Here is a 27,970-nt window from a genome sequence, read left to right as displayed (position 1 = left end):
CAAGCAAGCAGAATTTGCACAAATGCCTAACGCCTTTACTCTGACAGTAAATAATAGGCAGCACAACTGACCCGCTCCCCCCAGTTCTAATTTTAACAGCAGATACTTGATTAAAAACCCATAAGCTTTCAATGTCAAGCAAGACTTTTAATTTACTCATTTATTTGGGTTTTTTTAGTTGTAGCTGGACTTTTCCCCTGTTTGTTTTACATTTTAGAAGCAAGTGCGGCTTCATTGCTCTTAACCACTCTGGCAAATTCAAAAAGTTCTTCTGTACCTGAGGTATAATTATTTGCCTGTCATTATGATGAATGAGTTTCGATCCCGGCTAAATGGAACAGTTGAATCAGGAAGCCACGGCAGCCTTACCTGCGCCAATCACACGCTCAATTTTAATACAAGAGGCATCTAGCTCCTTGGCGAATTGATGGACAGCTCTATTTGGGTCCTCGTAGGTTTCAGGGTCAATGTAGGTTTTGGTGCCTGGAAATTTAACTGTAATGATGTAAGAAAGCATGACTGTGATGAAGCAAAAGCACTTATTGTGCAGTCAGCCCAGGAATTTCATTATGCAGAGTGCTCCTTGGAAGAGTGAACCTGTTTCCATGCCGCCTGAGCCAGAGCCACTCTGAGAGGCAACCTTACTTTTAGGCATCATCTGCAAGCATGCTGACACAAGTATAAACAATCCCATCTCTAAAAAATGACTAACATTAGCATCTGCATCTCCTCTTGAACTGAAAGAAATAATAAATATTAAATAGTGCTTAATGGAATAAAATGCAAGGGTTGACTGGGAGTCAAAACAAAGTGGGGAAAGGGGGAAGGGTATAATGCCAGCAGAGGAGGTGAAAGTTTCTTTTCCGTGTAAGGACATCTTATCCTTTTCACCCAGGATGTGTAAACAGCATTTCTTTATTTCTCTCCTCTAGTGGGATTTGAAAGGCTCCTCCACCCCCTTGAATTTGCTTAATCTACTGAATATAATATTGTTTGTAGACTGTGGCAATAGTCAAACTATTCACAGCACTCAGAAATTACAACCTTAGGTGCATTTCTTGCACTACAATATGAACATGAGAAACACCTGCAGCCAAATTGTAAAGGCACAGGAAGGCAAAGTGGCCTCCTTGGCACAATTATCTCCCCTCTCAAGCACCTAAGTGAATAATATGCAGCAACTTGTTTTTTGCTCATTCTTTCTCCATGCTTAGTACAGCCCAGGCAGCATGCAGTTTTCTCTCTCAGTTTGCTGATGATTCAGGTAAATTATCTTTTGCTATTCTGATCAAAGTACAAGCTCCTGCAAATCTATTAATCAATCAATTTTTATGATATAAATTTGCTCACAAGGATTATACTCTTGAGCTTTAATTAAATCAGTGAATTAAAACTCAATATGAAAATGCAAAAATGTTCTTCTGTTAATTGATACAAACAAGAACAGGATCAAAAGTCAATACAAAACATAAATAATTTTCAGTTGTATTGTATTCTTTGAATTTAACATAAAATATATTTCATTCGAAACGATATTGAAAAACAGCTTAGTAATCATGTGTATTTATGTTTTAGATGGTATTAATGACATAAATCCACAAACCATAAGAAAAATAAAATAAACCTAGAGAAATTGCTTTAGTAACATAATGAATTTACATCCAGGGAAATTATTTGAAATGCTGCCCAGATGTTGTTATCTGTCACAGAATGTATTTAAATGCATGTTCTTTTAATTGCATTGGAAATTTGAATGCTGATTTTTTTTTTAATTATAAATATTTACTTCTTAAAACCAAAAGAGACTGGAGAAAATGAGAATTAAGCAGTAGGTTGACCTCTGGTAGTAGTGCTTTGAGGCAAGGAGATGGAGAAGGAGACATCCTCTTGTGTTTGTGATAAAGGGCCTGGACTGGAAGTAACCTTGTGAATCTCAAGTGGGCCTCTGACAGGTCTTTGTTCAAGCTGTCATAAAACATTTTGACAGGCCAAGGCTATCCTGGCATAACAACGTGAAATAATGCTGGCCTGCATGTACAGACATTGTTAGATGAAAAAGGGAGGAGGAAACCAAATATAAATCTGAATTGCTTGACTAAACTCCTCCATTGTAGTTGTATCTTCAAGTGTAGCACTTGAGGTCAAAGAGAGATGAAGGGAACTGAAATGGAATATATGATGGTCCATTAAATGCACTGCTTTAAAATCTGCTTAAAAAATGTTTGCTCGTAAGTTGTTGTTCTAAGTAAGTTGTTGTTCTAAGCTTGTTGTAAGTTAGGTTTTTGAAAATCCAGTCTGGTACCTCAGTGCAGAAGAATGACTACCTATTGACTACCTATTATAGAGCAAAAGGCCACCAAACTGGTGTTCACAGCTCTGTGACCAAGCTGGTGACCCCAGCATTGGGTTCCATCTCACTCTGTGTGTGGCTATCAAATGACATTAAATGCTACACCTACAATCAACACATGAAGGAAAACTAGTTTGGCAAGAAGTGACTTTTATCTGGTGCCATGATTTAAGAAACACTATGTATGATTAATAATCAGGCTAATTTGCTAGATAACCAGATTTCTTGAAAGTAAAATGAGGGAAAGGAATACTTATAAAATTTCACCATTTCTGGATCAACTATCAATTACTAAGTAGTAGCTTTTGAATTAATTAATTTACACTTTTACTGAAACAAAAAAGAAAAATGTCACTGAGAATGGAGATAAGAAACTATTTAGTTAGCGTATCCCTTTTGTTTAGATACTGAAAAGCAAGAATACATAGCTGATCTTTTCCTTCAAGGACATAAGGGGGATTTTAAAAGTAAAAGTAGCAGCTCTTCTGGAGATGTGAAAAGCTTATAATGCATTATGAGAGGCAAATTTCAAATCCATCACTCCCAGAAGAGCAGCATTTAAGTAAAACGAGATTTTTTGACAAATTCTTTTAAATCAGCTGCACTGCAAAGTGCATGATACATAATTCTTATCTCATTATTATTTTCCACCTTTCTCGCACAGTTTACAAATTGATTGACTAAAGCTGCAATGATGTCACTACTTAGATACTGCATTTAAACAATTTAGATAGCCACACACCCAAAATTAGGAACTGTGATCAATTTCCACCTGTTTTTTTCAGGGAAGAAAGGTAAAACAGAACCTTGATCTGATTTTGAGTGGAGCTTTGGCTAGAACTATTAATTTAAAGACGAATGCATTGAGACAATGCTTAGAATTTATGACTAGTGGCTACTTCATTTTCCATGTGACATTACTTTTAGATAATAGCTCATGATTTTAACATACTTAAAACAATCCCTGTTGTTTTCATTAAAAAATGATTGATTTAAGATACAACTGCAATTATTGGTAGACAACAAAGGCTAAATAAAGCATAGCGTGACTAAATAGCATGTACTAATATGAGAGTTATCAGGTCTGGGAGAAGACTGTAAAGACTGGCATTGTTCTGCATCAGAACTTATGTTCAGTTTAATTCTGTGATTTTTTCAATTATGGTTGCTCAAAATAATTTTGCAACTTAGTTTAACATGCTTCCTGAGTTAATGACTAATTCCAAAACAGATTAAAACATTCCTCTCCCCTTACATTTTCAATTGTCATGAATCCAAGAAGGATGTGTTTTATTGAGTTTTCCCAGGGCTCTAGTTTAAGTTGAAATGGTAGCTGTGATTTTAACAAGAGAGGCTTTAGGTACTATTCTTAGCTAAGCAAGCGATTGTACATCACACAACAGTAATGAAGTAGCTGACCTTTCTTTTCATATTAAATATTCTATTTTTAATGACATTATGTTTTGTAAATATTGATGGTGCTACTGTATTTGCAGTAGCAGAATACAGCTTTTGAGCAGAACAGCTTCATTTTAGGGTGATGCAGTGACTCACACTTGCTTAATCTGAAGTTTGCCTGAGGTAAAGATCAAAAAGTCACTTAGGCAAAGGTCTCTTGAATACTGCACCTCAGAGGGATCATTAGGACAACGTGAAACATGTATTCAAAGCAACCAAAAGAAAACAAAATATGCAGAATGAAAACAACAGTATATCATAGACATATATAGAAATAAAACCATCTGTGTGAGCAATGTTGACTTTAATCTGTGTTTTTCGTAGGTCACATTTTTACAGTGTTTAACTTCCCACCTGCTATTTACACAGCATTTTTGAATTTCCTATGGCATTATCTTTCATGGAGCCTTGGTTTAGTATTGTCTACACTATTGCAATTTGGAGTTTTTGAAAGGCGGGAAAAAAAGCAAAACACTTACAATGAAAGTAAAGTTCTTCATCCCCTTCTTGATCCGCTTTGCTATAGCCACAATGCCTGAAAAGAAAGGAAAACACCAGTTTTACTAGTAAATAATGATTTACTTATCACATCTAAAGTCCTGACAAAATCAGTTCTGCAGGCTGGGATTTTCAGGCACTGAGCACCTAACTGCTGTAGGCCCTTTGAACCTTTCACCTATAATTCTATTGACAGCAGAGTTTTAAATAAATCACGAACAGTTGCAATCAAAAGGCTTTTGTATCAAATACCAGTCAGGACAGGTCTCGGAGAAAAAAATTCTAGTTTTGGTGAAAGGCTTCTACAGATAAAACAGAGGATTAAAGAACTTGAAAGTAGAACACTGTTTTACATGAGGTTATTCTTAAACTTACTGCTGTGTCTCTTTTTTTTGAATGTAAAGTCATTTAAAGGCTGATCAGATAAAGTGTCAGACTTCTCCATGTCAGAACACTGAACAGAAAGAGAGACTTTGAGGAGTAGAGGTAAAGAACCTGCCAGGGGTTCCTTTTACAGCACATTTACATAGGACAAAAAGAACATCTTGATACAAGTATCTTGCCAAAGTAGGAGGACAAACCGTATAATTGATAATGGGATTTAAATGAAAACTGTCCTTACTAAGATTTTTTTTTCTATTTCAGTTTTGCAAGTTACTATCCCAGGTTTGACTATGTCTCAAGAGTTCACAAGAGTGGTGTCCGATGTGCTTACGTCCATCAAAGATGCAATACCTTCGTCCGATGATGAATCCAAACACCATGAAGACCAGGATGATAGTTCCTGCCACAGCAACCACAGCTATGATAATAACAGGATTCTGCTCACTGGAAACAGCTGTGGCTGCAAACAGAGCAGAGTTGAGATTAGTTAAAAATTAATCCCTACTAAGGGACTTGAAAAATTTAGGACAATCATCATGAATTGTAGACTGTCTACTGTTGTAGACTGCCTTTGTCTGAAACATTTGCATTGATGAAGTTAGTCTAAAGAAGGGCCTCTACTGGAAATTCAACTAAATGCTGTATGAGTCAATGATTTGTCTACACTGAATAAAAAGAAGCCAAGCTGGAATTACCTTGGCCAAAGTGGTACAGCATTACCTGAAAGCCAGCACCACTAGCATCAGTCACTTCCACTCCCTACGACTGCTTTGCTGCATCTGTTTTGACTCCCTCCTCCAAGAGGAGTCCTGGATATCCCTGTAAGGGGGGACAATAGGAGAGTAATCCCTAGCTCTGCTCCTAGCCTTCCCTCTAAAACTCATTGATATGACTTTGAGGGCTTCCAAGGAAATAGTGTCTTTAAGAAAAATGTTTGTGCTGAAACACTATTAACACAGATTTCCTACATAGCATATTTCAATCTCTTACTGCTATTAATCATTGTAAGTGGCTATTATTACTTACCATTTGTTTCTGTTAGCAACAAAAAGGTGCTTCCACATTAATACAAAATAGAATTCTCCACGCTTCAGAGAATTTACATGCTAAAATATCCCCACATTATTGCTCTTTTTATTCAGATATGCCAATTCAATTAATATATGTAAATGTATACATGTCACATTAATGTAAACTGAGGATGTAATACTTAGCCTGAGAAACCTTGAAGCTTGTTAAAAACATTGCTTGCCTGACATCTAATAGGAGTGGCCATGTACTCAAATACATTAGGTAAGCACAGATCTCCTGAATTCTGGACATGCACTGGTTTGTAACAGTGAGGATCTGAAGCAGAAGATGTGTGGAGAACGAGGCATGAGAGACTGTGCAAGAGAGAGCCAACTGGAATCACAGAATCATAGAATCATTTAGGTTGTAAAACACCTCCAAGTTCATCAAGTCCAACCTTTGACTGAATACCACCATATACACTAAACCACAGCAGTATATGCTGCTTAACAGTGGCACTTGGAACACCTCCCTGAATGGCCCATTCCAATGACTAAACACCTGTTTAGTGACAAAATTCTTCCTGATATCCCCTGCTGCATCTTGACATTCCGTCTTGTCCTTGAAAAGAGACCAACCCCCACCTTACAACAAGCTCCATTCAGGTCTTTAACAAGTGCTCAGGTACTTTAATGAGCCTCTATATCTCCATGCTAAACCCCAGCTCCCTCAGTTTCTCCTCATCAGATTTGTGCTGCTGCAAACTCTGCTCCCTTCTCTGGACATGCTCCAGCAACTCAAGGTCCTTTCCAAAGTGAGGGGCCCAGAAGTGGATACAGGACTCACGGTGCAGCCTCGACAGTGCCAGATACAGAGTGATGATCACTATCCTAACCCCACTGGTCACAGTATTCCTGAAACAAGCCAGGATGCCATTGGCCTTCTTGGTCACCTGGGCACACACTGGTTCATGTTCAGCCAGCTGTTGATTGGCATCCCAAGGTCCTTTTTCGCTGGGCCACTTTCCAGCTTCTCTTCCCCTGACCTGTAGTGTTGCACGACGTTGCTATGACCCAAGTGCAGGACTCAACACTGTACCTTACAAACACCATACAATATTCTTTGGCCTATCAATTCAGACTGTCCAGATCCCTCTACAGAACCTTCCTATCTTCCAGAAGATCAACACTCTGGTCTGATTTGGTGTCACCTGAGAGCTTTCTAAGGGAAGGTAAATCATCAGTTACAATATTAAACAGGACTAGCCCCATTACTGAGTTTAGGGGAACCCCACTAGTGACCATCCACCTGCTGGATGTAGCACCATTCACTACCACCCTCAGGGCCTGGCCATCCAGCCATTTTTTAACCAGAGAAGAGTGCACCTGTCTAAGCCATAGGCTACCAGTCTCTCCAGAAGAATGCTGTGGGAGTCAGTATTGAAGGCTTTACTGAAGCCCAGGTGGACTACATCCCCTAAGCAGGTAACATGGTAATAAAAGGAGTTCAGGTTGATCTAGCAAGACCTGCCTTTCCGAAGCCCAAGCTGGCTGTACCTGATCCATTTGTTGCCCTGTATGTGATGTGTGATCACACTCAACATGATTTGATCCATGACCTTCCCTGGCACCAAGGTCAGGGTGACCTCAGCCTGTAGTTCTCCAGACCCTCCTTCCAGCCCTTCTTGTAGATGAGTGTTACATGGTCCAGTCTGCAGTCATCTGCAACCTCAGCCTTTTCCTCATCCTTGGCTACACTCCTCCACATCAAGAACAGGATGGATATTTTCCTTGACTCTCTTGTGGTTAATTTATTTAAAAAAACACTAATTATCTTTCACAACAGTGGCCAGATTGAGTTCTAGCTGAACTCTCACCTTCCCAGTTTTCTCGCTACATGACCTTATAACAACCTTATATGCTTCCCGAGTTCCTTGCCCCTTTCTTCCAGAGGTCATAAACTTTTTTTTCCCTGCGTTCCAGTGAAAGCTCCCTATTCAGCCATGCCAGTTTTCTTCCCCACTGGCTCACCTTTCATCACACAGGGACAGCCTGTTTCTATGCCTATAAGGTTTCCTTCCATCCCCTCACAGTTTGTTACCTATACTGTGTGCATTGGTGTAGATGCACTTCAGTTGGGCTGATTTCACCCCCAACAGTGGCATGCCACCCCTAGACTCATCTCTAGCAAACCTGGTCTTACCCCCTTCCCCTTCCAAACCTAGTTTAAAGTCCTGCCAATCAGCCCTGCAAACTCACAGGTTAGAATCCTTTTCCCCTTTTAAGACAGGTGAACCCCATCTGTCTCCAGCAGGCCTGGGGCCATGTAAACTGTCCCATGACTGAAATGCAGCTGACAGATGAAAGAGAAGGAAAAAAAGGAAACCAAACTGATATCTGATTAACTAAATTAATAGTATGCTAAAATAGTTTACTGCTGGTACTGGTAACTGAACTGGAATGTCTACACCAGGTTTTCTGAACTCTGCAGAACTGGGCTCCTCTTACAGACTTCAGAGGTTTCCATAGAAACAAATAACCCAGAATTTTCTTGGGAGAATAAGCCAATCAACATGATTTATTTTTTCTCTGAAACTGACCTGCACCAACTGTTTTCCCCCAAAATAACAAACCCCTTGTTGCACTACACAGATTTAGAATACTCTGCACTGGAGGGAAATTACACACATATCATACACACACCCCTCTAATTTTATTTCCTGGAGAAACTTGTAATTTTTCTATGTTCTCTCTAATGCATATGAGGAAGATCACACTACTCCTGTAACTCTTTAACTAAAAAAGAACTTATCTTTAAGTAACTATAACTTTCTGAGATACACAGGTCAGTAGGATGCTACTGTAGATTTGCCTACATTCCATTCATGCAGCTTTTTAAAAAATCAGTGCTGACTGTCTTGTGCAAGAGTATAGGGGCATAATTTACATAACTCAGTTCCTGCAACTTATCTAGGTCATCAAGACAATCCCAAGGAATGTCAAATTTCTGTAAAATACAGCATTTCCCTAAACTATTTCCATCTCTCTTTGAACTTCACTGCAAACCTCACTTGGAAGTGAAGAAGAGGCAGCATCCTGGCCAGGGTGTGAAGCTTCATCCATCCAAAAAAGTTTGGAAAAATCCCCAGCCCTGCCTGTCACCTAGTCCAGTAGCCAAGAAAAGTGCACAGAGGCTGACATATGTGAGTGGGTTGATCCATGTAAGTGCCTCACAGATTTTGGGTACTGGCACATTCTGGAAGCAAGCAGACGATGTTTTTGGGCTCTGTAAAATGTTGGTGACATGGTACACTGGCCAACTGGTAAGACAGGTGGGATGCAATGTATGATTTATTTTTATGTCTTTAAAAAAAAAAGAGGGGAGTGGGCTGATTGTGGGCATGGTCTGGTATAAATTCAGTGACAGCAGTGTAAGACATCTGCCTCTGTTCAGGTACTCTGCTGCTTCTCCTGTGTGATGAACTCAGTCTCCTGGTGTAACGGTGAATCAGAGCACAGCTTCTGGAATGATCCCTGGCTTTGCAGAAACAAAGATGCTAGAGTGTTCTTAGAGGAAGGATTTTGGGATGCAGAAGGTCTTTTCAGAGGGTGCATGCACAGCTACCTGTCACTGGTGATGCCACAACAGTGATGACATGGCATCAGCATCAGGACAGGAAAGTTCTTACCTCTGCTTAAGCTGTGCTCAGGCTCAGAGGGTTACACAGGGAGCTGGTACTTGGGCATCCAGCTACAGCTGACACCTGATCTGAGCTATCCAATGCACAATTCTTAATTTAAATGAGTTAAATTTAAACCAGCTTTTAAATACATGGTTGTAGGGATGGGAATGCATATATAAACAGCCTGGAGGATTTAAAACAGAATATCAGCTGAAAATGCTGTGCTGCTGCTCCAACGATTTCTTCTCATGCAAGCAACTTCAAATGCCCAATTTCTGGAACAGAATTCATGGCAAAGTTCACCATGAAAGCTTCAATGATAACCGGATCTATGTATGCCAAATAATACTTTCTTAAGTATTTCTTAAGTATGTGCTTTATGCCTTCTATAAAAATTTGTAGTATTGTTATTTCAGACATTGGAGATCAATTTTACATATGCATAGTGTTTCAATCTTGTTTGATTTACTCTGATTCATGGCAAAAGGAAAAAGCAAAGTCTTCATGCCAGGTTTTGTCAAGTGCTTCTACTTGAACAGTAAGAGCTGTAAAGAAGTCAAAGATTGCACTTGATGACCTCAGAGGTCTTTTCCAACCTAATTGATTCTGTCATTCTGTAAGTGCAAAGATCAGCTTCCATTACAAAAAGCAGAGGATTGTCTTTAGGTCCACTGGCTACAAACCACTTAACTTGACTTTTAAATATGTCAGTGAACCAAGAGATAGAATTGACACTTCAGTGATATTTTATACATTTGTGTGTTTTTCCAGAGGATCTTGTTTCTAATAACCAGTCAACAAAAAAATACTACTAGAAGCCATTGACTGATCTGTGGCAAACACAGTGTAGAATAGAAATGGTCTGCCTTTATAGAGCATATTTACTTCATAATTTTGAAATTTTCCATAAACATCTATGCAATACTCAATATGTATGATATGATCCAATATAGGTATGATATATGTATATTTCATATATCAGATAGTATTAATATAATGGATATAGTTCCTCAAATATTGAAAAGTGGCTATACAGTTTCTATCACAATTCAGAAAACAGCATGCTATTCAAAAATCTACTTAATTAACAACACCAACCAAACAGTGCCAACCAGAGGAAGTGCCAGGACAAATCCACACAGGCAACATGACTGAATGTGGTGGTCATTACATATATTCTTACACAAATATATCCATGTGTATCTTTTTCTTAAAATTCTTCGACATTTTTAAAAGCTGACTTCAGAAATCCACTGGAATAATGAGAAGAAGCCAAAGTCTCTAAACTGTAGCATGACATGGTTTAGTGTTCACCTGCATGCTACATGCCTTGAGATATATTTCCCAAAAACAACCCAAAAAAGGTCTTCCTTTCAAATGCTAACAATAGACAAATTTGATGAGTCTGTAAGTTCTGATACAATTATAAATAAAATATAAGAAACTGATACTTAATTGTAAAACAATTTTAGAAGAGCTTAATGGAATTTGCCATCTTTTTACCAACATTTTAATTATTTCTGAAAACCCTATATGGGAAATCCTGGATGCTTATCCTGGCCGGGAATTATATTTTATAATCTTGTCTCAAGATAATGGAGAATATGCTACTTTTAGAATCTTCTTTAATCAAAACACAGGACATTTTCATGGCATCTCAAAGCATATAGCTGGCATCTCAAAGCATATAGCTGGCCTGTGACAAAAGAAACCTGCTGTGCATCCTGGCCAAGAATCTCTGTGGTTTATATGCATTTTTTCATCATCTGAGTTAGAAAAGAGCACAGGAGAGTGGTCAGTGAGGCATTTATTATAGGATTTTCTAATCCCCCATATGTTGACCAAACTCCAGTCAAAACTGTTTATCTTTGAAATCATCTTTGCTAATCTTAGCAGCTACCAGTCTGCTTACATTCAGTATGTAAAAAATACTCAGATAATTAAAGAAATGTTGGGGAAATATTTTGATGCAATAATTCTAAACCACTATGGACAATAAATTATCTAATTAGCAGAAACTTATTATGACAGACTTCTAATTTGTTTTCCAGAAGACTATTCAAAATAAGAGATTACTTCTGGCTGTACCTCAGGCTCCCTTTCTGCAAAACGGGGATTCTGCTACTGACTCTTTCTACAGATGGGAAGTATGCTATTAGACACAGAGCTAATAATATTAGTAATAACAGCTTACTGCTGCTATTATGATAATTACTGTTTCAATTATGTCTATTAGATATGTGGTATTATCCATTACTTATAGTTTTTATATTTTGTGTGGAACTAAGGTGGAATCACTGTATATTAACCACTGTATATTAAGAATAACCACAAGTTGTTCAGACGACACCTGGCTGCAATTAACAGGACGCAATGATGCGTGTCTGCACACAGTCTTAGATAGACTGATGCATAGGGTGAAAAGAGGGTATGGCATCCATACCCTCTGAATTCACAGCCTATGTATCCCTGTATTTCCAGCTCCCAATCTGGCTGACCTGATGTCAAGGTCAACATGAAGCAAACACTCTAAACGAGGGTAACCAAATTTGGGTCTGCAACAGGGTGGTGGAACTGCCAGGGGCACAGTTCCTGAGAAGGGGCTCAGGGCTACCAGGTCTCACTGATGCAAGCAGTTTTTTTGGTTACAACTTACTATATGAGCCTGAAAATCTTAGTATCTTTCAGATTCCCATTTCTTTACTCAACTAAATTACCAATGAATTCAAAATACACTAAAGATGGAATTACAGCTGAAGACACACACATAAACTAAACTACCAAGTTGTTGGGGTTTTCTTTCAGAAAATCAAATGGAAAAAAAAATTGCCTGGAGAAGTCTCTGTGGGTTGAAATCTCACTTCCTTCTCTCCCGTCACAGAAGAATCTAGTTGAGTTATTCAGCTCACCACTACTCACTCCTTTTGTGGTGAAAAATAAGTGTGTATTTGAATTAAAGACAAAATGTCTTTGTGTATTAGAAAGAGAGGAAAGGAGAAGAAACTAGTATGTAACAAATCTCTTCCAGCCAATTATAAGACTAATTTTCACTTCTATGGTAAAATAAATCATGGAAGCTCATCCTTCAAAAGACAATGACAAAAACTCACCTTCATGTAGAACCAAATTCCTTCTAGTTGTAATTATACTGCTTATGACACTTCCCTTTCTTGCTTTACTTACTACCTCTACAGAAAGGGTTAATTTCCTGTAAACCTAATGCCTTACCTGTGGCTTCTTCCAATGTGGCAACATCCAGTCTGGGGCTGTAATTTCCATAACCAGCAGCAGTAAAAGCACGAATCTGGAAAACATACACTGTTCCTGGCTTTAGGTTATTAATAGAAGCCGAAGTGGACTTGGTTTTCACTGTTGAATAGGTCCTCTCCCTTTGATCCTGGAAACAATAAGACAAAAGATTAAATGACATTTACAGATCAGATTTTATCATGATTGCACAACAGCAACTGACAGCCAGCCTGGGCGGTTTATTTCAATTTGCTGAATGCTCTTTTCCCCCAACAACAAAAATAAAGCATACTCTGTGGAGTATTACAAAAGATTGTCAACGCAGTGAAGAGTTCTCAGTGTAACATAAAATTCAAATGGGATGCTCATATTGTTATTCAGAAAACAGAAAACGTTAAAAAAAAAAAAAAAAAGGATTGCTTTTTTTGGCTCTGATTTAATTTTGTGAAATTTTGATGAGAAAAAACTCAACCACAGCTTTCTAGGGGAATCTGTGAGGTCTAAATAGTTCAAGGACAGGGAAATTTTTCTTTCATGGTCAGAACATGACAAACATAGGGCTGCACAACCTGCCTTCATTCTGCATTAATTCAGTTTACAGCTGTCAGAATTTTTTTATTTCTAGAGTACTTCAAAGTAATAATGAATGAAGTCATAGACATTGTGACACGAATGGAAAAACTCTGACATCATTACTTTGACATTGTACCCTTCCATCACCTCTAAAAAATACAATATCACCAATGTATAATTGGCTGGATTTTGCATAATTTCTGAGGTCCTTAACTCAGTTTTCACTCGGATTTTTATCTCTGGTCTTTAGTCTTTTCTCAGTTTTAGGCTCTAAGGCATAAAGAGGATCCCAGGGAAAGAAGCTCAGTATGACTCTCCACAAATTTGAAGCTGTAAGATTACAAACCCTATGAGTAATAACTCACTTTCAAATAGTACAAAAGCTGTATCACAGATCATTAGAGTATTCAAAAAGCTATACTTATTCATCACATTTACTGACACAGATTATGTTTCAGCATAGATATGTGAAGCCCTGTTGATTTTTGGTGGCAGATGCAACCCTGATTTGAAGGGCAGAAGAGATGAATTAACCAACCATCTGAATGCACCACATGACCAGAGAAGCATGAGCTGAACACAGCAGTGCTAATGAGACGGATACAGAGGAAGGAATAAATCTGTAACTCATTTCAATAATATTTCACCAGATAAAAGTGACGGAGAGCCTTCCCTGTCGCAGTCAGTAAAGCAACAAAGGCTTTTGCTGAAATACAGGTTTTACATGATTTCTTTTCCCAGATTCAGTAAGGGCTTCTCCTGGTTCTTGCCCAGTCTGTCACTTGAGCAAGCCCACAGTCTTGGCTAGCAACAATTTTCCATATCTTCTCCGAGAGAGTTTAAATCTCCTGTAAGTGAGGAGCACGGCAGAATGTACCTTGCTATGTGAGAAAGAATAGGAATGCTTGAGAGATGAGACACAAGTGTAAGGAAACCATAAACAGTCAGGTTCAGGACTGTAAGCCACAGTGGAATTTCAGTTTGGGTTTTGATGCATAAAAGAGGCTTACTTGAACTGCCAACAGTTCTTGTATTCAAAAATAAATAAATAACAATAACAACAAAAAAATAACCTGCACTAGAAATCTCACAGGACAGGCTTACTTTGGAGATTTCAGGCTGTTTCCATTCCAGCCCTAGCCAGAAGTGAGAAGTGAAAAAAACACTTATCAGAGTATTTCAGAATGACAAAAACTGTTTGATTTAATTTGTTTCTAAAAGGAGCCAAAAGTTCAAATCCTTTTATTTTATTTTCTTCTAAACTAGTGGAACAAAACTTAAATGGCCCTTCTCATTCTGAGCAAGAAGATTGTGAATTAATTTCAAAGCTGAAATGCATTTATTTGGAAGGAAAACAACCATTTCAGTATTTGTGCAAAAATTGCCTCAGTTAAAGTTATATAGTCCAGTTTATCTGTGACTGTTAGAATGAGCTTTTTTTATTCTCTTTTATTAATTTCACTGTACTAAGTATAATACTGGAAGATGTCCTTCCATTACAAAAAAATAAAAAACCAAAAAACCACTGTAACTTCAATTTTTTTTCTTTGCAAACACAGAGAAAACTGGCAATGAAATTCTGCTGGTTATTTAAAACTAGTATATAGGGAAAATAATAAAAGCCACTTTCTAAAAGCTATCATTATATAAAAAAGCTGGTTATCTTGGTAATTTTTCTGTCAGTTCACATTACCCATTTAAATTATTTATATTATTTATTTTACTTGAACAGATTAGAAACTGCTTTGCACATTAAAGAAATGCAAGGTTTTTGGTTCTCAGTTAGGTTTTTTTGGTTTTTTTTGGGTTCAGAGGACAGATTTGCCCTTGTTAAATATGTAACATTTTTAGAATATTTGGACTTTGTCGGCATGTATATGTACACACACATGCTCGAGGGACAAAAATCATCTGCTAAAATTAGTAAAATTTCTTCTAAAGAATTATTTAGCTATCTGTACCTATCTGTTAGATTTTATTATAAGAATCATTAAAGTGAACGACTTAAACTGGAAGTTAGCCTCAACAAATAAAAATTTTATTCTTTTCCCAAATCATATAAAGATCTTCTGATAAGTATATTTGTGTAAATCAGCACTGAAAATGAAATATGACACTTGATATTACATCCAATCTTGGCTGAATTTACCTAATTCTGTGCTACCTAGTAAGCTGACATGCTCATTTTGATACAGAGGTACTGTTAACCTGCCTGCAGAAATGTCTTCATGAGTGACCACAAAGGAGCCCCTTTAGTCTTTTTTTTTCATTTTAATTCAGTTCCTTTTTTTCCCCAGAATGTTTTATAAAAATTAGGAATATGTTATGTTATGTTATGCAGCCAATTTCCCAGGGAATCTGGAGGAGCCAAACTTAGTTGTGCCATGACAAACGTAGAGCTGCACAACCTGCCTTCACTCTGCTTTCATCCAGTTTACGGTTGTCAGAATTTTTTTATTCTGCAGTACTTCAAAGTTCTCATGAATGAAGCCCTAGACATGCTGAAATGAATGGCAAAACTCCGACTGACATCAGTAAGATTGCAATTTCACTCTACCAGAAACAGAGATCACTTCATCTACTACTGAAAAGCAGCCTTCAATTCATTATTGTGTTGAGAGAGCAACTGAGAGATAAGTTTCACAGTCCTGGTCCTTTTCAAAAGGACAAATAAGGAATATTTATTTCCTGAAAGTCTAGGAAGTGTTTTGAAAATTTTCAGACATCAAGTAGAAGCTGCCCAGCTCATAAGGAAACACAAAATGCAGTCAGGAGTTGTAGCTGATACATCATTTGAAGACTAGAATTACACTGGTACAGAAGGAAATGAAACAAGCTTCAAACACAATGTAGAATAGATGTAAAACCAGGAATTTAATGGTAAGAAATATCGAAAAACAACTTAACAATTAAAAAAAAAAAAGGAAAGGCAGATTTCAAGTGTATATTTCATTTTTAGTATGCCACCATATTATATTTGAGACATATGATGGCAATAATGTCAGGATTTAGCTACTTATTAAAAACAAGTAAAATTACTGACTTTGGAAGACGAGGTAGTTGATAGCTGATGATTTTAACACTGTTCCACAATGCAGCAAGCCAACATAAAGCAAACACCACATTGTTGCACATTACAGATAATCTTAGCACTTACTTTCTCATAATACTTGATTTCATATTCAGTAATGACTCCATTGGGATGTTCTGGCTCCTGCCAGGAAAGCTCCACGCTCCTCTGCAGCACTCTTTCTTTCATTACACCACTAACTTGCGAGGGAGCTGTTTGGACAAGATGTGTCAATAAATAAAAAGCAAATTCGTTGGATGGCTGAAATCAAATGTCATTACTGATCCACCCCACGCTGAGCAACTTTCATTAAGGTAAAAGAAAGCACCTTTTCATAGCTCACAATTCAAAGTTAATGAATATTCTAGCAGATGCCTATTACTGTTCATAAACTTAGAACTGAAATCGAACTAAAGTGCAAACAGCAAAAGGTGTCATTGTTTGAGTTAGTACAAAACTGAGATTGATGTAACAGGAAAAACAATCAAGCAAATTAATTCTGATTGTGATAGTAAATCAAATTTTTAGACTGATGTGTATCAAATTAAGAGTCTAAATATTTATTGCATATGTTTCTGAAACGCACATAAAATGAGAAATAATATTTTAGAAGCAAAATCACATTTTAGGCTGATTTTATATGACTAATTCCAGTTCTGCTTAGAAATAATCTCTCACATTATCTGATTACAGCATGATGGTGATGAAAATGACTTTGTTAAGAGCCTAAGCCCACTCTTTTTCATTAGTTCCAACCTTTCCAGGACATCTTCTCTTTACAGCTAAGTTTCCATATTTGGTCTTAGCATTTTTGAAAGCGCAAGACAATTTAAGGAGTAGATCTTATGGAACAAAGGCAACACTGTCTTCCTCCGCCTAACTCTGCAGAGATATAAATAAATGCACACTTTGTGCACACATATGTACACACACTGAGTTTCCTAATAAATATCACCCACAAACAAGGAGCTTTTGAAATTAGAAAACCCCAAACCCAATATAAAAGCATTATAGAGACATTGATTCTCATATAAAAGTGTTTAAGAGAGAATGTAATAAATTGTGAGAGACTGAAAAATAACTCTCTTTCTCAACTTGTTTTTAATAAGAAAGACAGCACATATTTTTCTGATGTGCAGCATCAAAGGAGGCCAAACATCACAGTTTTCCTCAAACATACACGCTGAATTTAGAACAGAAGTCCTGTAAAACTACAGCACTTCGAAAAACAACTACAATAACTGTATTGGAACCATGCAGAACTTGATCTTGTTCTCATTCAGTTTAATGGAAATAAATTTTGCTCATGCAAAAGATAAAGAACAAGAGGACCTGACCCTCAGCCCTCCTCAGTTAAAAGCTAAATGCCATTTACATGGGTAAGGACTTGATATTGGGGCAGACTCAGACACAGGAAAGGTGCCTGAGATAAATTTATTAGAAATAACATAACAGAGATAATACTAAAGATATTAGAGATAAAATTATATATTTTTCTAACACAGAATCTAATACTGATCCTTTATTGAAATTCTTCTTTAAGAAACTTGATAATTTTAAATATTTTAGGTAAAAAACCACCACATTATTTCAGAACTGTGTATAAAGCCTTCATTATGTAAAATTATGTAGTCTTCAGATAAAATGCAATTCTTATCCCAAGCAACAAGGTGATCTTCACTTTCTCTACTTTTTTAAAATAACATAAAACGTCTAGAATGCACACTCATATATCATTAAGTATAAAAACATAATGATAAAATTAAAATACCTACAGCATATTCAAGAAAATAATCCTCTGCAAAATTAAATTGGATTGTTAACTTCTTACTGCAATTTTGACGTTTCTAGGATTTTTTTTTAAATTACAACATGTATGTTTATGTAGGCTAAATTTCATTGGAGGCTCCAAGAATACATGAAAATTAGGTTTTGAAGATGTGCATGATAATCTTCATTAGGAATTATTATGCTGTATATAATCAATATAATAAAAGTTGAAGATCTCTTACTCTAGACTGCCTAAATGATAAAATCATAAAATTGCATCAACAACCAGGGTTGCTGCACAAAGCCAGGATCACTCTCACTCTCCTTGCATTCTCTTTCTAAGAGCTGAAAGTATTTTCACTCGTTAATTAGTGAAATATATTATTTTTCATAGCTAGGACTCCAGAATGCAGCAAACTAATTTACTGTCTAGTTTTCTTTGACATGATTAACTAGTTCTCTGCTTTGCCTAAATAAGTACCTCTGCATCCTGAATGAATTTCGGAGAGGTCATTATGTTTCAGGCAAACTTTCTATCTCATCCAAATAAATGCTTCTCAAATTGCTAATCTTACATTTTTAGATGTCTGAAATTGTTAATGTTGGTACTTATCATTGAACAATTTTATATTACCTAGGTCACTGGAATTTGTTTTCCATGTTTCCTGCGGTTTTTTTTTTTTTTTTTGCTTATCAAATTTTTTCATTCCATTGGCCACAGCATTCATTTTTCTTAAAGCAGTGAAGCAAAATAAACTTGATATTTGTTAACTCTGTGTATGTGGGAAAGGAACAGGAATGTGAAGGAGGAGGGAGCAAGAGAAGGGAAAGATTTTAATCAAGGAAATGAAATACATTGTGTGACATTCCTGCTTAACACCTGTACAAAGTACATAAAAAACAGGCATTTTCCATTCTTAAAGAATTTGCATTCAAACTAAAATCCCAGTGATTTATCAACATTGCAAGACAGCATTCAAATTGATTTGGTTTGGTTTGGGGTAGGGTTTTTGGTAATTTGTTTTTGTTTTGGGTTTTTTGCACCCAAAACTAAAAAAAGCTGTGCTGCCTTTCATTGCTAGAAGAACCACATGAGGAAGAAGAGAAAATCCAAACCTACAGTCCAACCTTGCATATGTTGGCAGCAACGAAGACAATTATGTTGCATATTATTGCCATACCACATGAGATTCCTAAAATGCAGCATGCTATTTAACCTTGAGTCCCCATGTTTTTCAAGGGAAAAAGGGAATCATTAAATTGACTGCAGCCAGAGTATCCTCCTCTGGCAATGAACGCCAGTTTTTTTTCCACAGAAATCTTTCAAACTAGAGCAGCCACATAAACCAATCCATTGAGAGGGTAGGCTAACTTTATCCTGCCTTTTGGGCTGCATTTCTTGATCTCTGCTTAATGAGAGTATACAGGTCAGAAGCATTTTGTTCTTTATTCTAGTATAATAACTTCCTCTGGCTTCTCTCTGTGGTTTTCTTACAGATGGCTTTACATTTATGTTTTATTTGTTATGGCTTCCTGACACTTCCTTTTAAACCTTTAGCCAACTTCTCACTGCTTATCTATGCCAATTAATTAACAACTTTTTATGGTTTTGAAACAACTATATTTGAGCAAGCTGGAAAATGAGTTAAAGAATTCAAATCATCCTTAAATACAAGAATACAAGATAAATTAGGGAATTAAATTGCCAAAAAAAAGGTAACTCCATAACAACAGGATTAAAAATAACATATTTGTTCCCATTTCTAGCTAACCCAATAATGATAACAATAATAATAAACTACTTCAGAGTGTTTTTCTTCTAGTAATCTACTTTTTGCCACTGCTTCTCTAACAAAGTCTTTCATGGCAAAGACACTTGCAGCACTTCTAGACAACTTTATACCCAGTCCTGAATGACTTGAGCATGTATAATCCCTACTGTATCACTTCAGGTTACAAAGAAGCATCACTTGACAGAATCATTATTTCCATAATATATTACACAGGGGGATACAGACTGTTCAAAACACCATTTGCTATCAACTTTCTTTCTGATATACCTCATCTCTTCTTTTTCTCCTTCCTGCTGACACAACATCCCATGCATCAAACACACACACAGACTCCCAGGGCTAACAGGCAGATGTACCTACACACACAGCATAAGAAAGTACTTTGAGAATGACAGGCCCTCAGCACACTCATTCACCTTTTTTAAATGCTTCAAATATACCATTCAGCAAAAGGAAAAATTGATTTTCCCCAGGTTTCAACATCACAGCCACTGAGAAATATAACTGTGCTGGGTTTTACTGATAAAGCCTTCAAGTTATACAGATTTCAAGCTGGTCATCATTTTCAGATCAAGTTATAGAAAAAGTTAAAACTGAGGTGACAAAAAGAGCTGGATATTCCAAGGATATATTCTCTTCCGGAGAGAATATTGCATCTGGTAGACTGATGTGTTCCATCTGAACTGCTAAGCCAAGCATAGGGTACATTATTAATAAGTGCAAATATCAAGGTATAGCAATTGTTTTGGAAATCATTACTTTTAGTCCAGAGTATTTGAAAATTTTATAATATAATATTGCCATTGCCTTTAATTCCTATCCTTAGCTATTCTCTGGTTCTCAGGATGAACATTTTGCTTAATCCATCATGTGTTTTCCAGAAGGCAAAGACAGGTGTATCTGAACACATCACCACCAAAAAAACAAAGAAAAGCAACAAACTCCCAAACAAACAAACCCCAAAACCAACAAAAAAAAATTCCAAGCAAATAACAACAACAAAAAAAAAACCAATAGAAACTGGAAAAAATAAAATATGTGAAGCTGGACTTTAACATATAAGAGGATTTAGGCATAATGTACCAATTGCTAGCACAGAATCAGCTGTAAACATCTTTTTACTGAAAAAAAGATAAGTCAGCAAAAGGAACATACCTATCCATTTCTCAGTGATTTCCTAAAGTCCTGAATATTGAATGGGTCTCAATTCCATCAACATCATCAGTCATGGAGACTTTTAATTTGATGCTTTTTAAATAGTGTCTCTAGAAGCAGCTTCCTGTGCATTTAGCAGTTCATGCATACAAAACAAAATACTGAAAATTCTTAGAAATAAGGGTTTACAATCCTGCATTCACACTTCATACAGAAAATTTCATAAGTGAACAGGAGTACGTGCTCCTTGTGAAGGACTAAACCCTACATTAACAAATTCTGCCAAATTTATGTTTGCAACTTTAATTTCATGACTTGTTATACAAATTCTAAAGAATGAATGGGCTATCAGACTTCCTTTTTTTATTATTATTTTCTATCTTACAACAGCAATAATGTGCTGAAGTCAATCTGAACTTCCTCTTGCATTTGCTGAAGTCAAACAATAACACTGGCACTTTGATAGCACCTTTACTGCACTTCCTAAAGGACAACTTGGATTTTGGCAACTTTTATTTTCATACCATGAAGATATACAAGAATCACCCCAAACCACCAGCTTTTCCTACAGTAGCAATGAGATCAATTTTACATCCCTCTAAAACTTTATCTTAGGGCCCAATATAAGTTTTACATGACATTAACAATTTTTATGCAGCAATGTTCTACAGCAGTTGTAGGGTGTTTTGAGTATTGAGCCTGAAGGGGACATTGATAACAGATGCAAATCATAGAGAAACAGGGATATTGGCATCCCAATGGTTATAATCTACTCCGTTATTTCTTTTTAACATGTCTTTGCTGTGTCCTTTTTTAGCAGAAATCTTTGGATAACAGAGTTGTTTTTCCTCTACATCTATTTTAAGTGAGACTGTAATCTGGCATTTTATCAATAACAAATGTAAAATGAATGCGTGCACACACACACACACATATATATATATAAATGTGTGTGTGTGTGTATATATATATATATATATATATATATATATATATATATATATATATGTATCTATGCATATGAAAATAGTAGCAGAAAATTATACTGTTGTTAGCTCTTAAATGGTTGTTCAGGCAGAGAATACAAAACTCCCCATACTCCATTATAATCCTGCACCCAGATTACCCAAAGGGCACCTTTCTGCACTGATTTGCTCCCGGGAGAAAGAGTGAAAGTGAAGTCATAACCTGGCCTCTGACCATGTTCTGGTTTGCTCTCAGGGGAAACAGGCATCAGAATTGCCAAAATTTCTAAATGAGAGTGGAAGGCAAAGAGATTATACACCTTGAAGAATTGCAGCTGCTGCTGTCAGGGATCTGGGGGTCAGCATGTGGCACCACACTGTTTTTTGTGCTGGTCTGAAACAGGATACCTCAGGATACATGACCTCCCTTGCTTGAGGACACATGCCCTTGCTTATTTCTATGGAACTGTCTGATGCAAAAAGAGCCTTGACCAGATTTCTGGTACTGGACAATTTTAACACTTTACTGTGTAGCTATTTCCCTTACTTACATATTCTGTTTCTTAGAAAGATACAAAATCTTTTTTACAAGAAGTAAAAAAAAAAAAAAAAGTTATTACAATTATTAAAAATTTCAAAGCACTCTAATATAGCACTCACTTGAGTGCTTCTAAAGCCATGACAGAAAACTGCCACAGCTTGTCATTGAAATGCTTTGAAAAAAATGCTTACATTTCAGTTCATATTTACACTAATGTGCACAATAATTTTCATGTTATTCTATATCATAATTCATGCAAAAAGATAACAGAAGTTATCATGATAGCTCTTATACTGAAAATTATCAGATTTATTGATAGACATTCACAAGATTTTCTGTTTTGTTACAGTGTATTTCTCTCCCCTCAGTTAAGCCTCCACATGACAAAGCAACCCATGATAAAAGGTTATTGAGTACCACTGTATTATGCCATTAGTACCCATTGCTTTGGATCAATGGCAGAGAAATTCCCCACTGTGTTTACAAGCTGCAGCATTCAAAAAAAGACCCAAATAAATCAGATATTTTACACTAACAATATCCTACAGAGAAACCATTTTAACTTCCTTGCTGACACACTTTCCAGCTCATAAATATAACACAGTGTGCTTACAGTGCTGGGTAAGCCATCAGCAGAGGCAGACACATTTGCTCTGAGCCACCTGGGGATGTCATGAGTACATGGGAACAGGCAAGGTAGTCAAGTAATATTTGACTGCATTACTCCATCACGTGCTTTGCCATTGCTTTTATGGCTGAGAAACTCTCAATATACTTGCTGATCTACAGAGAGGAACAGGAGCAGTAGTTGCCCAAACTGTCGAATATCAATTAAAAAGTAGAATGATAAAATATACTGAGTGAGAAGGAACCCATGAGGGAAAAAAACAATAAAAACATTCTGATCTCCCCTAATATCATTACCACATTTCTAAGAATGCTTATGCTCCAATAACATTATTACCAAATCTGTAGTGATTTGCTAATTGTCCATACCTTTTAAACATCTGATGCATTTGAAAAACATAATGGTTTGGTAATTCCTTCATCAAACTCAGAACTTAGCAGCCGGATCAGTTCTGTATGCTGTCTATTCTGGCAAAATTCTGGGGAGGGAAGCCCATAGAAAGAAGGAAAAAGAATCTACCAGAAAGAAATGAAACAGCTAGGAAAGATCGGGCTGACAGCTTGTCTATCATGTTTTGATTTTTTTCCTGGTCACAGTCTACATCTAGACCCATTCTATGAACTCCCCTGTTTCTTCTGCCTGACATTTGGTACAAATATTACTGTTATGTCTGCATCTCATTTCTTTGAAAACTGGCAACTTGGGCATCAATCAGTGCTGAACGGATGCTGAGTTGCGTAACAAGTGACAACGTTGTCTCCCAAGATATCCACAACTCTTGTTTTGTGAATAAGTTTTGACATGTCAGGCACAAACCTGATTCTTACAAATGTGTTAGAGTAACAAACCAGCCTTACAAATAATAGAGAGGGGCTTTTGTTCTCCTGAAGCATTCGTTTTCCTTTGCAGAAGAAATATTTCTATGTTAATTAGCTTTTTCTTTTGTCCTCTGTTATTTTGTGATTCATCTTTCATAACTTTTTCTATGTTTTTTTTTTTTTAGAGAAACATCTGCCACCAGCCTTGCAGTAAATCCTTGGCACACAGATATCATTCTTCATTAAAGAAAACAAAACACCACAAAACTCTCCAAAGATGAGGATACTCTTTTCCCTGGTGGGATACTCAGACACATAATGTTCTCCTTCTGTCTCCAGTCATCTCTGCTGGCAAGTGTCAATTACAGACATAGGTTTTAGGGAACAGAAGGATAAAAACCAATTTACAAATACTTTTCTCTGGAAGCAGACAGGTGTAATGACTGAGACTGTTTGCTGTAATTGAATTTCATGCTGTCATCTATTCAGTCACAAATAAATGTCAGCTTCAAGGATGCTACACATGGGAAAAAAAAAAAAAAAAACAAAACTCCCTTAATACATTCTTATTGCTACTGCATAGCTAAGTTTGCCACTCCAGTTTGACTTCAGCAAGAGAAATTTTTACTTCTACAGGATTATGAGGTGACTTACAAGAGTGGCTTTGGAGGCCTATGGAGTAGTTAGATTATGTTTATTTAGTGTAAGATGTCCAAGACACAACTGAGTGAATTCCAGCCCCATAACAAAGCATTTTGTTTCAGACACAGCCAACCAAAATCTGGAAACAAAGGGCCATGCCAAAAAAATTAAAAACAGCTGATCAAATATTAACAAAAAACCATATAAATATTCTATAAAGATGTCAGCACAAAACAATAATTATGTGCCAGAGGTTTGATCAAATTGATGCTTCCAAATATATAACTGTTCTGTGGGGAAAAAAATATTACTCTATTAACATTCCTCAAACATGTAACAACTTCTGTTCCAGCCTTCCAAATTCCTGTGAAATACATCATAATGGCACTGCTAAAAATGGGCATATTTCTGAAAGCATCATGGGAAGTATTCACAGGGAATACAGGAAGAACTGCATGCAAGAACAGTTTTCATTTTCTCTCATGTTATGAGGTGTTTTTTCCCAAAGAGCAATAAACCTCTAGAATTTAAGAAGATGGATAAATATCCATCTGGGAATCTCTGCTACAGTGATGAATACCAGAAGCAGTAAGGCTGAAGTTATTGACTATGCACAGGAGGGAAAGTCATGTCCATGAGGAGAAGGCCAGTCACAGCAGACAGCCCCTGATTCCCTAGGTCAGGACTTGCAGAGGAAGCAGTTTCACTGGCCAGAGCGAGGTCACCACTGCGGAGAACTGCCACGGACAGAAACACAATATTCACAATTTCTCCTGATGTACAAAAATTCACTTACAGTTTGTCAGCTGGGAAAAAATCCATTTGATAAAAAGTTGATTGTCCTAAATGAAGTAACTTTGTTTGCACCAGCTGTTTGAAAAAATACTCTTGTGCAAAAGCAGAAGGGGTTTTCCTTCAGGGGAATGTATTTTGAGAAGCAAAGCTATTTGATTGATTTGACTATACAACAAAAATTAGCATGTCACTATTAACAGCAAAAACTAATTTAGACATAATGTGCATATTTACTTAAAAATTTAGCACACAATTTTTGCATGAAAATATCTTTAATTTTTTTTTACGCCAAAAATATTAAAACTTGTAATATATTTATAGGTCTTATGCAACTACATATGATTAAAAAGATGATTTTTTAAAAATGTATCTCTACCAATTATTACAGAAAGAGTAAACTCTGTACATAATTTCAAATAGATCTTAAATATTATTCCCTTTGAGTGGAAATTAGTTCCTAAAACTCCTTACTGCTTATAGCAACTTTGGATTTGGGGGAATTTCATTTTGTTGTTGTTATTTGAGAATATGCTATGGTTTAATGCTTCTCCAGGTTCTGTTCACCAGAAAACTTTGCTCAAAGACTTGTCTGATGCAGAAATGTATTAAGCTGGAAACACATTAATCATTTAATGAAAGAATTTACTGCGTGGTTTTAAAAGCTGTACAGATTTTTTTTTTTTTTTTTTTACAGTCATTCTAGTGGCTTCACTTCCCTCAATACCATGAGACTCTAAAGGAAAGTGAAGCTCTGTATCCAAAGGTTAACTTCTTGGAGATTTAGAATACGAAAATGTCAATTGCACAAATTATAAACCCATTTAGTTTTCTGATTAGTTCCACTTTTAGCATACCATTTAGGGCTCAATTCTGACCTCTCATCAATTATACTTTAGTTTAGCTGCATTGATTTTATCTAAGTTATCCTTGCTTTATACCACTGGAAACAAGATCAGAATCAGGTCCTAAGAGTAAAGTAATTAAAAATGTAATTACCACAACTGATTATGCAACATAGCTACATCATTAATTAGCTATAATTTTAAATATATATTTTTAACAGAAAGATTACAATTACTTTCCCAATTTCACAGAGATTGGTCTTTACTTTTTTATTTCCGAAGTAATTCTATATGAGATACAGACAATCTAACTTAGGTAACCTGGGTGCATCTCCCCTTTAGGTGACTGCAGCACACATAAATTAAGTGCTTAAGTTCACCCAAAAAGTTTGCTCCCTGTAACAGGAAGGTAAGTGCACAGGAAAGATCTAAAAAGAGAGCCTGTCTGTTTAAACTGAGATCCATGAATTTGAAAACATCACTTTAAGACCTCTGAAAAACTTTCCCCACTGGCTACACAGTGAATTTAGGCATTGATTTCAGAAGAAGCAGATAACCTTGTAAAGCAAATAAAACTGACACATTACATTTATGTACTTTTTGGGTGAGTAAAAAAATTATTGACGTACTTTTTAAATGAGTGACACCATCTTTCTCACACACTATCTACAATTTTTTCCTTCCTCCTAAATTTTCCATTGCATTTAAGGAGTTATTCCATTATCCTTAAAGCTCTTGTAGTTAATTAGCCAGGAGTTTGCTCAGATTCACCTCTCATGCAAATCTTGTAGGAGTCAGGTTTCTACATACAATAGTATAAGTCTAACTCCTGGTGAGCCTAGAGGTATTTTAGCAAACTGCTATTTAAATACTGTGACTCCTTACATAACTCCAGCTTCACAACTGCAAAAAGTCAATTTAATGATAAAAATATTCCTATGTAGTACTGAAGTCTGAACTAATATTTTATAAGGAAAAAAAGAAAATCCACAAAACAAGACCAGAATAGCTTCTGGGTTGGATCCTATTTCAATTTTTAATGGTGTGAACAAGCAGTGACTGCATTGACTCCTTTCATCCTGAATTCTGAACTTCAATCAATATTCAGGATGATGGAGATGAAAATAGAGCTCTTTGCAGCAACCCAAAACCATGCAGCAGTACGTCCGAAAGGCTAAACTTAAAAAACCCCAACCAAACAAAGCTGATTCTGTTTTATTGCACATTTACTCAATATATTGGAAAAATAAGCAAAATTGAATAAGTATCTTGAATAGTTTATTATGGTTCTATTTATCTCAAATAATAAACTTTAGATCTGATTCTCCATTCCCTCAGTCAAGGCACTGGGAGAGAGTAGGTCTGGTTGGTTTCAGACTGCATCCAATAAGCTGTTCTGTAAATGAAAGTCTGGAAAATGGTGTCTACATATCTAACAAGTCCTTCCAGATTGTAAAGGAGACAGCAAAAAAGGCCATAAAACTGGAATGTCACAAAAGCAATTAAACTTGAGTCTTAACAACAGCACAATCCTCTGTTTTAATAAAAAATTACTGTTTTTCTACACAGACTGTGCAGATCATTTTTCAATTACTATTTCCCTGTGAGAGCCTCCAGGTCTACAGTAGAAATTATTGCTACCTCCGTGTATGTATAGCACAAAAGCTGCACTTGCCACCAACAGCAAGAGTCTCAAATTTAGTGATTCCAAGGCCCATCACTAGCACAGCAACTGAGCTGGCATGA

General features: G+C 36.4%; 1 protein-coding gene across 5 annotated transcripts in view; it reads right to left on the bottom strand.

Moving 5' to 3' along the window:
• Positions 1 to 27,970, bottom strand: part of EPHA7 (EPH receptor A7) — a 166,082-nt gene that overhangs the window by 30,123 nt on the left and 107,989 nt on the right. For 4 of the 5 annotated variants that reach the window (XM_018918282.3, XM_009093552.4, XM_009093545.4 and 1 more), the window contains exons 6-10: positions 16,363 to 16,487; positions 12,612 to 12,780; positions 5,042 to 5,150; positions 4,288 to 4,343; positions 370 to 495 (exon numbers count right to left, since the gene is read on the bottom strand). In XM_018918282.3, coding sequence (XP_018773827.1) covers positions 370 to 495; positions 4,288 to 4,343; positions 5,042 to 5,150; positions 12,612 to 12,780; positions 16,363 to 16,487 — 585 coding nt within the window. The remainder of the gene's footprint in view (positions 1 to 369; positions 496 to 4,287; positions 4,344 to 5,041; positions 5,151 to 12,611; positions 12,781 to 16,362; positions 16,488 to 27,970) is intronic. The other variant, XM_018918273.3, reaches the window with a different exon arrangement.

The sequence above is a fragment of the Serinus canaria genome, chromosome 3, assembly GCF_022539315.1.
Source record: "Serinus canaria isolate serCan28SL12 chromosome 3, serCan2020, whole genome shotgun sequence".
In the NCBI taxonomy this organism is placed as follows: Eukaryota; Metazoa; Chordata; class Aves; order Passeriformes; family Fringillidae; genus Serinus; species Serinus canaria.
The sequence above is the reverse complement of the archived record's forward strand: the minus strand, read 5'-3'. Positions and strand labels throughout refer to the sequence as shown.